General features: G+C 36.6%; 1 protein-coding gene across 1 annotated transcript in view; it reads left to right on the top strand.

Annotated features, from left to right (window-relative positions):
* The window catches only part of PACRG (parkin coregulated), a 232809-nt gene extending 220034 nt beyond the window's left edge, over nt 1-12775 (top strand). Inside the window, exon 6 of the mRNA XM_027687004.1 lies at nt 12312-12775. Within this exon, the coding sequence (XP_027542805.1) occupies nt 12312-12466 (155 nt within the window). The 3' untranslated portion in view covers nt 12467-12775. The remainder of the gene's footprint in view (nt 1-12311) is intronic.
* The last annotated feature ends 220 nt before the right edge of the window (nt 12776-12995 follow it).

The raw sequence follows: 12995 nt of genomic DNA, 5'->3' as shown, positions 1-12995 counted from the left end.
TCCATGGGAAGCAGGTATCACTACTGTCTCGTGGCACAACTTGCTTTTAAAGAAGTCATTCAGTCTCACCCAGAAGGAATGGCAGTACCTATCTACCATCAGGAAAACTTCGGAGCTGTAGCTCCACACTAGATGCAAGTTTTAAGTCTCAGAGAAAAAGTATATTTTAGACACTGTTCTGCTCCCTGTTCCCCACTGGCTGCCTCTGTGAGACTCACTTATCAGCCTTTCACTCGCTTGGACACTGACGTGACAGAAATTAAGTGTTGCAATTCCTAACTTGGTCTGAAATCTCCATTCTGACTCTAAAAGATTTATATTACTGTGTTGTCTCCTGCCCTGTGTCTCTAATTCTACCTGACTGTTTTCACATTGTCTTCCATGGACATGTGAAGTTAAGTCAGTCTGTTAGCTGAAAATTGTAAAAATTGTGCTATTATTGTTCCTCTCCTATAAAATCAAGTTCTTTTCTTATTGTACCATTTCCCCTACAGAGCTAGAACTATGACCCCTGTTTAAGGCATTCTGAGCTGCTAGATATAGATATGTTACAAGAGTGAGGACATGTAAATAAGCTGATATTAACCTGACTTCTTTAATGTCTTCTGAGGATTCAGTGACAGTGATTATAATCACTTCCAGACAACTATCAGCAGTTTCAGGAGCTGTTGAGGCAGATGGCTGAGGCACTAGATCTGATAACAAGCATGCCTAAAATGACTTATTGACTCTTCTGCATTTTTTGATATTAAGTAGAGAGGAAAGCTTAATGCCTCTCTAAAATGAAGATATTACCAAACCAGCAAGAGATTTCTGTATTACTCTTTTTTCTTTTTTTCCATATGATTAAAAGAAAAGAAGGCAATAGGAGAGGTCTCAAGCACTGGAAGGCTATTGGTACCTCTCTTCTCATGGACTAGTAACAGCTTCAGTTCACCTCCTCCATCTTATGAAGTTAATACATAAGCTGATAGTACATTCCTGAAAGAACCCTATGCTTACATTAATATCGTTGACATTCCATTCTAATCATTTCCCAGAGCAGACTTGTAAGTAGGCAAGATTCTTGCTCATAACTGTAAAGCAAAGATATTGGGTTCTAGCTACAGATGTGCAGATAAGCCTATCTACCTTTTCACCATGTTTTGCTATAAAATGACAGTGGAAAGTCAACAGGCTCAGATGTAGCTTGTCAGCTGGCATCCAGTGGGATATTCTAAATTACACTATGGAATAATTATGCTAACCCATAATGCATATATTCATATAAATTAAAACCTTTATGAAGCATACTTAGAAAAATTAACTAGCAAAAGGAATGTCCTTGGCTTTATTTCCTCCACTTTCAGCCTTTGTTTGTCTTCTACTCCTCCAATGTCCACATTCTTCTCTCTGGGACAAGAAATGTCTGTTTTACTTATCAGTCAAGCACTTAATTAACTTTGGTTGTGTTGGGACAAGTAATGCAGGAGGACCTTTCCAGATATCACCATTCAGTGATAACATTCCTTGGGGACTCATGAAGAAATTACCTCACATTAATTTATGGAGACTAGTATATATTATTCTTTTCCCTTAAAATAACATTCCATAATTTCCTTCAGAAGTCATCATTCTGCTCTAGCTGCTGTTGTCCATAGATGCTCACTGATACTTTTCTGAAGCAGAGTTTTCTGTTAATCTTGAGGTAGCGCTTTCAATGGGTACCAATTCAGGACTGCAGCTACAGAGTTGGATCAGAGACCTGTAAGATCTCTGCAGCCGTTAGCATTAAACAACACAGGAGATGAAACAACCATCTGTGGTCTGCTGGAGAGAAGTGATAAAGGAATTTTGTGAGGTGTTACTTCTTCCTTTTCTCTGGAGGCTGACCCTACCCACTGAGCAATAAACATTCCAGGAGAACTGCAGGAGAATATTACTCTTGAAATATGTCCCACTTAGATATTAGTCAGGCTGACTTCCAGGTTATCTTTTCAAGGTGTCCCAAATTTATCTAAAAAGCCCCCTTCATGACATTCTTTCATAGGAATGGACATTTTGTTGTTATTAATGTAAAGCTGACTATAACGTGTGCATGTACTCTCAGATCACCCAAGTGTGAGAAAGCATATTTAAGTTACCAGGGAAGAATTTTCTTGACAGCTTTTTGCTTTTGCTCTGCATTATAATACATGAAAATGCAAACTTCAAGTACTCAAACACATTGTGCGCTGATGTGCTATATAATGTTCTCTTGGCTCTTACAAAGCTCTAGGCTGGCCGGAGTTGACCGAGAGCAGTCAGTCATATCACTTTTTGCTTCTCTTATCTCTTCCTTACTGTCCTGACATGCACACGTGTGTGTGTGTGTGTATGTGTATGAGCTGTTTACTTCTGAAGCTGAACTTGTCAGGCACGAGGATTGGAAGGGCTATAAGACGTGTGAATGGTGAGTAGAAAATTAAGATTGCAGTTACAAAATGTAGCATGCTTTAGCTATGTTAGAGAACAGAAATGGTCATATTTGCCAGGATTGGCCGGAGAATAAAAAATTACAAAATTTCTAATCCCATGCTTGAAAGCACTGTCACAGCAGCATGTCAGGATAGAAAACATTCAAATGACCACTGCAGAGGAGATGAAATTACTGTAAGTAGTTCACTGCTGTCAGCCTATAGAAACATGATATGTGCAGCGGTTTCAGACAAACAACCACAAATTTACCTGAGAAGCAAAGATTTTTTTTCAAGCATGACTGTTCAGGTTCACTGCTTTTGTAATGAAGTGAAAGGATATTAAGAAAAGTATAACAGACTGAACTAGAAGTGCTGCATTGTTACCAGTTGGATGTTCTCTATGTTATGAACGCTTGTATGATCAGTGTTAACTGGGTTCCAGTTCACCGTGCTGAGCATGTCATGTATCCTGTTTGCTCACAGAAAAACCATCTTTACTTCCACACATAGTTCCAGAATAGATGTTTAAAGGTCTTTTTTTTCAGCAAATGTGTGAAAACAAGTACAGTCTTAAGAGATTATGTGCTTATGGATGATTGCAATTCTTCAGGTGCAGCAATGTGAGTAAGAGCAATGTTTTTTTCCTATATTCATACATGCCAACAGTAAAATTGTATCATGAACACCAGAAATCAGACAAATATATTCTTAATTCTTTCTCCTGTAGCTAGGACCTATGATTGCTCTTTATTTTTGTCAGAAAAAATACTATCTGGGGTGGGAAAAAGACCCTGCATTAATAATTTTTACTGGAACAACACAATTTTCTTAAAACAATGAAGAAAAGTAATAAAGCATAATAAAATAAATATATGAGTTTATATATTAAAAATCATTTTCTCTTAAAATATTGTAGTATATGTGAATACTAGTTTTATCTTAAAAAAACTGCTTATCCTTTCCCATACTATTGCTTTTATACACACTTATTGTATGTAATTGCTTCTTTGGTACAAACAATTTTATTTAGGCATCACTAAAATGCCTATGTTTTAATAACACTATGATCCCTTTGTGAAAAAGTTAGGAGTACATTTTAATAAACACATTCTAGGGTCTATGATATCTACAGTGGCATAGTAAATATTGATTTTATATTGCATAGTAAAGGAAGTAATCTTATAGAAGTTGCATAAGTAGCGAAACAAAAAGGTTTTGTTGTGTATTGCAGGAGTATGTCAGTCTGCTAAGTCTCAGTAGGTGGTCTAAGTCAGGTTATTGAAAAAACATATATATATCTTCTGTCAGCTGGTACAAGTATAATTTAGACAAGAAGGCTGAGTGTTTTCCAGCTAAGAATCACTAATGAAATGGTTCTTATTCACTTATCTTTCTTCACAGTAAAAAAAAAAAAAAAAGAATCAGTCTGCATGTGGTGTATGTGCAGTTTCTACATTGCTTTCAAAAGTCTTCAACTTACACAATTCAAAGCTGTGAATCTGCAGAAACACCCCACCTAGGGGACGCAATTTCCTTTTTCTTTTTAACTGTTTTACATTCCTATAAGTAAAGACTACACATCATAATAAATTTTATTTGTGTAAAAATTGGGGGGGTTCTGTTTGCCTGAAAAGCTGTTATAAATTCAAATGTATGCTTTTCTTACTATGAAATTAATAGCTGTTAACTAGCTTTGATAAATATTTTTTTGTGTCCTTCATGTTCTTCATAAAAAGAAAGTAAATTCACATCTTAGGAAGGTTATTTTTTTGGGGGGGGGATGTTTTTAGTTTTTTAATCTATGATATGCATTGATCTAACTGGAAAAACTCAGAAAGGAACAGTAATCAGATTATTCAATTTATTAAAATATATACCTACATATTACAAAAAGTATAAAGAAACACTAGGAGGAGATATCCTGACACTTATACTACTGATATCTGGGAAGTGGGCTGTTCCTTTCTGTCTGGCTTGAGGATAAAATAGCACATTCCAGTTTCAGTGCTAGCTGCCCTTTAAACTGCATAAATTTTGTCCTTGTCCTACATCAATGAAAGAAATCTTGGCGAATCCACACAGTCATTCATAGCTTTCATCTCCTTGTCCCTTCTTAAATCACTGCTAAAACACCTTCTTTTGACTTCAGGTTCTTACTTATTTAACTTAATTAGGGAACAGTGAAACTAGAAAACTGGCAACTTCAGGCATATCCAGCAATGTATAGGCATATCTAACAACTTGCTTCTGTAATTTTGATGGGAAATTTTTAATATCTTGACCTATTTTATATGGTTGCATTCCACAGAATCACAGAATTGTTAGGATTGGAAGGGACCTCTGCAGATCATATAGTCCAACACCCCTGCCAAGGCAGGGTCACCTAGAGTAGGTGACACAGGAACGTGTCCAGGTGGGATTTGAATGTCTCCAAACAGGGAGACTTCACCACCTCCCTGAGCAGCCTGTTCCAGTGCTCTGACACGCTCAAGGTAAAGAAGTTTTTCCTCATGTTGGGGTGAAAATTCAATGACAATAAAGGGCTCACCCTTCTGTCACAAAGTTATAGAAGCGGTCATTGAAGTAATTTAGTTGCCAAATTTTTGATAGGCAAGCTAGACCAGATAGGGTCCTTAAATGGTAATGATTTTGAATGCTCAAACCAGACACAACCATTTCCATTAGTACGTGGGAGATATACAAATGTATCAACAGTTATTAGCACAAAGTAGTGAATTAAAGAGCTTTTTGCTTGTGAAGAAAAACTTAGGGCTTTTCCTTAAGAGCATTTTGGTTACATTAAAAAAAACTTCCACTGGGGGAAGGAGGATGGATTGTTAAGCATCTTGGGTTTAAGTATGTGTATAACTCAAAAATTGGCTGGTTTAGGACTACATTTCATACTGAAATCAACAATCTTTAAAGCATTTGGAGACTTTTGGGTTTGTCACTTTGAATTACTTTAAAAAATAAATTATGTTTATTCCACACACATGCAAAGATTTGTTTTTTCATGGTTTAATTCCTTTTGCATTAATGATACTTTATTTGGATGAGGAATTAATGGGATGAACAAACGTTATTTCATATCAGTCCAGAAAAGCTATGCAAAATTTGCACACACAAACATGATTTCCAACTAAAAAATATTATTTACATTGTAATAGCTTATATACATGCAAAGCAACTAGAAAAACATCAGATTCACATAACTGATGCAACTCTTGTTGCACTTTAAGCATGATTTGTAACTAATATAATGTTTTGCAATACTAAACAGCATACTGAGGCCACAGAGATCTCAGACTCCAGATTCCATTCCCCTGTTGAGCCTACTGTTTATGTAAGATTATTTAACTCTACTTTGTTTGATATTGATCTGCAGCACAAACATAGGCAAACTTCAAAGTCTAAATTAATTGTAGAAGTTTAAGTACTTATAGAGGAAAAAACCCACAATAATCTCTTATTTTTTACCTCATTGGTCAGATATGTTTGCTAATAAATTTTGTTACAGAAGCTGTGATTTCTTTTTCATTTTTGTACTTCTATTAAAAAAAAAGAAAAAAGCCTGGACTTAGAAAGGATTACATCTGATATTGCTAACATTTCCTGGAAATGGAGAACTGCGATAACAGCTGCTGTCTTGGCTCATTTTCAGTTGGGTTTTTTGGTTTGTTGGATATGGGTTTGTTTTGTTGGTTTTTTTTTAACTGCAGCAATTTACAAGTAGTTGCAGCTATCTCTTGTAGGCTTACATTGTTAGTAAAACATCATAAGTCAGTCAACTGTTTCCTTTCCAATCAGAGCACTTCCTCTACTTACTGACTTGTTGACTTTCTGAATAGTATTTATAGTAACAGCACTTACACTGTACAATAAATGCTAATTTATGAAATAGCTGCATATGGAAGATAACTATAGGAAGAATCTATATTTTATGTTAAAGCAAAATGCCTTCGATGAGAATTAAAAAAATCTTTTCTGAGACATGATGGGCTAAAATGTCTCTATATTACTATTCTTTTTAAATTCCAAGCATACATGCTCTCTTCTTGGATTGAAGCATTCTTCTGCAATCTCTGCAGCACTGTAGCATTGTAAAGTGACAAACACTCAGCACTCAGTGATGAAAAATAGAAGGAAGAGCCAAGTAAAGTAAGAGGCAAGGAACTCTTAGTGTTGATAGTGTCAAAAAGCAGGTCTGTGCCTATTCAAAGATTTGGCCTTCTTTGAGTTATCAGCTTTAATGTTTTAAAGTGCTTTGAAAGATACATGTTATTTTTTTAAATTATGTTTCATGGTTTCACATCAGGGTGTAAATGAAATTTTATTAATTTTTCAGCCAAATCTATGCCTCTTTCTTTGGTATATGATTAAGCTTCCAAAAGTGTTATATATGTTGTTATCTGTTACTATGCCAAAAGTTTAGACTTGTTTTGTATCAAAACACATAATAATTCTCCCCATGACATTTGTAACTTCAGCAAACCCTTCTTCACAAAATACATTTTCATGTTTAAGGAGTAGCACTTCCTTTCATCACATTTGAAATGGCTGGTGAAAAGCTCTGCCAGCCCAAGGGGATTTCTGCACCATTTCTCATTCTGGGATTACTCTGTGCTGAGCAACTGCAGATAGTCCACCCTGAGCAACCTGATCTAGCTTTGGAAATGGAGCTGACTTAGAGCAGAGCATTTGGACCAGATGGCTCAGAGGTTCCTTCCAACATAAATTACTCTATTAACTCTTCTTTCCAACTCTTCTGTAGCTTTGAGGCCAACCTGCATGAGGCCAGTTTGAACTTCTGCGTGTACATAATCTAGACGTATCCTAAGAACATGTAGAAGTGATGTTCACATTGCTCTGAGCCTTCCGGAAGGGAACATGGAGTTCTCTGTCTGGGTCAGTAACAACCAGAAGCCATAACCTCCTGGTATCTCTTCTTTGCCCTGAGTGAAATGAACTGGCAATGTCCCACTGTTTCTTAGCAGACAGGAGGGGTTTAGAGTCTTACCTGTTAGGTGACTTTTCACAAACTTTCAATTAAATGAACAGGGAGACCAAACTACCTCATCCTTCCCGGATCTGACAAAGTCAGGTTCTGAGTCACAATGATAGGAGTGGTGCAAAGGAGCCTTCCTCCCTCTCTCTGCAATGACTCATTAGGGGCTTTCATTTTCCACTCCAGTCAGTAAGCCAACACCTTCTATGGCAATTAAACTTTTCCTAACAAGAAGACTTTGAGAAACTAATTAAGCTCTGAACTGCACATAAGCTCTGAACTGCACATAAGCTCTGAACTTACATGATGGGAACACTGACATAGATGCCTGTCAATCTATAGCTGAAATCAGCTTCTGTTTATTTCTTGGTATTGGTGATAAATCCCAGAAGGAAAAAAAGTCCAGAAATTTTCCTCAAAATGTTTTAATGCTAGTTTGTCCTGCTTAACTGCATTTTGTTCTTGACAGGCTCAATCTCATTGCAGCTGGCTTTTTTTGTTTTGAAGTAACATTTGGGTTACTGTGTTGCATTTCTGTAAACCTTCTAATTGCTGAAAATACATGTTGGTTGGACTAGGATGAACTGATCCACTTAAAACTGATTTTTACCATAGTTACATTTTACCATAAATAGAACTTTCATCATCGGCAATAAAAAGTTGAAAATCGTGGTTTGTGACTGATCCCTTCCATGGCTTGGAACAAGTCACTTTACCTTTCAGTATCTTTGTTTCTTAAGATTCAAAGAGGGAGGAATGATGCCTGTCTTTCCAAGTAGTTTTACTGATTTGTGTACAAACAAGAAAAAAAAAACCAACCAGAAAAAAAACCCAAAGCCGTAATACGAGAGGTCTTTGTTGTTAACTAGTAGTACTTCAAAAATTTCTGCTAAGAATCATTTTAGGCAACAGTTCCAAGGCAATAAGTTGAAATATATGTGTGGGCCTATATGTTCTTAAAATCAATAAAGAATCACTTTCATAATTAAAGAATGAAGGAATAGCCTTTGAGTTTTAATTTGAATAAAAATGTTGCCTAAGCTGGGGACATGGGGCTGTCTTCACAGTCTCTTCAGAAATCTCTTTTAGGTATTATTATGCCCTCCAATACTAAGCATTCCTCAGATATTTAACACATGGGGAAAATATGATATCTCAGGATCTATGACATCCCTTCAACAATAGGTGCATGAAAACTCATGTTTTAATTTGTGTCTTCCATAAAGCAGAACCCTTTGGAGCAATCACCACCAAGACCGAACTCTGATATCTCTGACATACTTACAAGCAACATATTTGGGGGATTAAAAAACCTTCTTTTTGAGATCTGGCCTGTCTTGAAGTGAAATCTAATACACTGAAAGAATGTCTTGGATGCTTTCAGATGCTAACAAATGTCCAGAATTAAGAATAGATCTGACTGAGCTTTACGGGTTGTTTTACCCTTCTTGTCCACTCCAGAACTTCAAAACTACCATATTGGGCTCTTAGTGCATTGGGAGAAACTTGCTTGTCCTTCTTTAATGCAATAAAATTTTATATTTTTAGCATTACCCTAGTGAAATTTCAAAATGAAGTGAGATGGAATTCAAATAACACCTGAATTTCTTTTATATCCTGAGTCATTAATAGAAGCATGTCTAAACTCAAATACAAGTCATGTTTTAAAGCAAAATTCAAATCCTCTTCTGTTCCCTGCCAAATGCTGTGTTCAGTCCCTGAGGGTCTGAGCAGGGTTTTCTTGGCTACAGCAGCTGGCATTGGCAGGGCAGTGAGTGCCATTCCTGGGCTTGGTGTGCTGGGTGATTTCATCAGCTAACACAGGTCTTGACAGGTGCAAAGACTTTCACTTCGCTTTAAGGACCGTAAAACCTTTGGTGCGTGATTTGGGAGACTGGGAACTAACTTTTTGGTCTAGGAAGGGAAAATGAGATCTTTTCCTGATTGTAATCCTCTAGATCTGTTACTAGTCCTTCAGTGCATTTCTTCTAAACTCAGAAATAACTTTTGTTCTGAAAAGAGTTCTTGATGACTGCTGAATTTGCCATACATTTCACTTTGACGCAAAGATATGACAAATGTGCTTCCTAGGATTTTCATGTTGAAGTATTCTTCCTCATAAAGGACAATTGAATCAGATCCATGTTCACACTTTACATATGCGACATTTTTTTGGCTGACAAAGCTGGCTTTTCAGGCAAACTAACTTGGAAATAAAGTCAAACCAGAGAAGGGCATGCTGAGTCTGCTATACTTCAATGGCTATTTTTTTCCAACTAATCATCATTACTATTATTAATAGATATTTACCCTTAGGTGCATTGGGCAGATCATTCTGACTCATCCATGTAATGGATGCTGTCCTCTTGGGTTAATGATTACCTTTTTTATCTGAAAGATTTGTTAATTCCTGTAACTACATTGGATAGCTATTTTAGTACTGACCAGGTGACCTCAATGCTGACATAACCTTTCTAGCACTGTTGGTTGTAGCTTGTGTCATGACATTAGTGTGAATTATGGCTGTCTTGAGGATATAAACCTTCATATAGCACAGATGGTCTGTAGGAAAAAGAAATTGTAGTGACGGTCTGCACATCACAAATTCAGTCTTTGCTTGCAGACTATTTCCTTCATCATTGCCTCAATCTCTTAGGTACCTTTTAATCAAGCATCTAAGACATCATTTTTTGTACAGAGTATGCTTTCTAATAAAGAGTGTAACATGCAATTCTGGAAAATACGTCTTCTACCAGCATTATCACAGTGGCTTGTTGGCCTCCTCCAAACTTCTTTAGCAATGTATCCCCATTACTTCCAGACAGCTCATTTTTTTCGTACTACTTTGAAAGAATGATGAAAGCTGTGTAAGCTCATTAGCAGAGCATGTGTGTAGGCTTAAAATTACAGATAATAGACATATGGTTGGAAAGTCAGTAATTCCTTTACATATTTGCCAAGACTTAGGTCAAGGTTCAGGGTTTCCTTTGCTCAAACTGGTGAAATCAGAAATACCTCCAGGTGTTCTGGGGAGTGCTGGCAGCGTGCAAGCAAGACAGGTGATGAGGCACAGTTATCTCAGTTGTTTTTTGCAAGAGAAAACCATGTTTACTCTAAATTGCACTCAATTGTGATGTGCTTTTCTTTTTGCATTAGTATTTTGTATAAGCCAATCCTTTTTTTAATAGCTCTTGGTGTTTTCTATACACTCTCATAATCTCTTATTTCTAACATTACAGTAAATTCATTGTAATAAATTTTGATGTCACAACCCTGACTTCTTATGTCAGTGAAATTAACAGTTAATGTATCCAAAAATATTTGTGTGCTTAAAAGTAATCATCATTTAAAAAAATTACTACCTTTCCACTCAGAAGCGCAGCCCTTGCATGTCACATCTGTATTTGTGTAACCATTTCACAGAAAGCAAAGTGACGTAAATATGTGTAAGCGGTTTGAAAAACTAGTATACACATAATTAACTTGGAGTGCAATCAGATACATTACAGGAAAATTCAGCAAAAGGATGATTTTTACCCATGTTCACCAGCTCTTTTTTCACGAGCATGGTTCTTCAGTTTTTACTGGTAACAAAGTCACAAGCTTTAAATCCAGAGCCTTGGCCTTAGATCTAGGAGAGGATATGAGGATGCATGCAGTTGTTCATCTATGTCTCATCGACCAGGGAATCTGGAGGCAGCAGTGGGAGCAAAATCTACCCTCACCCTTTTGTGCCATGTTTCTAATGTGAAAGGCAGCAATACCTGAGGAGTTGGTTGCATTGTCTTGACAAGCCTGACTTTTGCTGGCTGGCTGAGAGTGTCAATGAGCAAGCAGTGTTGTTTGAGATGTTAAATATTTTTTATGGGCATATTGTCCCTGCTGCCTACAGTGAGGCCACTGGCTGCTTGCGTGTGGACTACCTTACAGCAGTGTGACAGCTGCCCCACCTGGCCACTACACCACACGCTGCGTACCACCATCTGAGTGGTACCAAATTATTTTTCATATATGTCTTAGAATATATATTCAGGCACTTTGCAGAATATTGTTTTAAAACCAAATTAATTATATTTTCCTCCTTTAAATCTCTCAGCATCTTGACGGGTGAAGTTATTTCTTATTGTTCTTACTTCGTTATCACAGTTGTTCACACTGATTTTTGAAGAATTATGAGCTGTATGTATGATCATGTGTCACCCTTGCTAGTCCATGTTAGAGAAAGCAGAAGTAAATGTTACTGCATCTGGGGTCTGCAACAATTTTTCCTTTTGACATCGACTTACTTTTACACATTTTTCAGGAAGCAGAAATTTAATGAGTACCATGTTATACTCCAAAAATCTCTTTTAGACCAGATGACATTCCCTATATTAGAAACAAAAAAAGTGTTTGAATATGATGTCTAACAGGGAGCAATCCCAAACCAATACCATTTTAAGGTTTCAAAACATAACAAGTCTAGATTAAATCATGTTTTGTAGAGAAGTGCTTATGCATCTGGCAGTCGAATTTTGTCTTAAATAAGCAATGTTAGAAATAAAGAAGGAATGGTTTTAAGAGATTAACAGTGTAAGAGAGTTCATATTCATCTTATAAAAGAATGTGTTTTCTTTATTTTTATTAGGATTTTTTCTTAGATACTAAAGTAATGCATACATGAATTTTGAAGGCGTATGAAACTGGAGCCTGAGCAGAGCCTTAAAGAGCTACCAAACCCATCCTGTTTTCAAATTCAGCTCTGTTTCATGTCACAGAACAAAGTTTCTAATAGAGGCACAGTGACTGACCAGCAATTGCAATTTCCTATGTCATTATTTTGAAGTGTAAGACTTTAAATATATTTTTTTTTGTCTTTTATTAACCAGTTAATTTAGGTGATGGAATAGAATACAGCCAGCAGAAGCGTGAAAATATTGGAGTTCTCATTCAAGAGACACTGGAAGCCTTTGAACGCTACGGTGGAGAAAATGCTTATATAAACATTAAATACATGGTTCCCACTTATTGGTCGTGCCTTTAAACTGAATTATATTAAACGGGATGATTCCATCTGTGTACTAAAAAAACTGTATCTGACTCTGTATGGCATCTTGTTAGTCATGCTTTATTTTATCTACAGCTGCTAAAATAGTGGCTTCTGGGGCATTAGAGTGTTAGCACTATTGTGAACAAGGCTTTCCAATACATAAATAGTGTCTGTTCCTTTGATTACAATGGTGTACTGTGCTTGTTTGTTCCCTGAAAGAATCACTCCTTTATAACAGAGCTGACTCGAGCAGGAATCTGAGTTAAACCTTCACTTGTATAGACAATAAAACTATAATTTTCATACGCGATTCAGCAATTGCTGTTCTGTGTCCGCTTGCCCTGAGGGTGATGTCAGATGCTGTAACAAGAAGAGTTTATGCTGACTGCTTAATAGGTGTTTGTCATGGAAGAGAAACACCAGTTCAGCAATGCCTCTCTAGCAGCTGTGCCGAATAATGTGCACTGACATACAATAAAACTGTTGAATGTATATAACAACTACAGCAGGAAAATTTATATCA

This window comes from Neopelma chrysocephalum, unplaced genomic scaffold (genome assembly GCF_003984885.1).
Source record: "Neopelma chrysocephalum unplaced genomic scaffold, ASM398488v2 Primary Assembly neopelma1_23, whole genome shotgun sequence".
Taxonomy (NCBI): domain Eukaryota; kingdom Metazoa; phylum Chordata; class Aves; order Passeriformes; family Pipridae; genus Neopelma; species Neopelma chrysocephalum.
The sequence above is the reverse complement of the archived record's forward strand: the minus strand, read 5'-3'. Positions and strand labels throughout refer to the sequence as shown.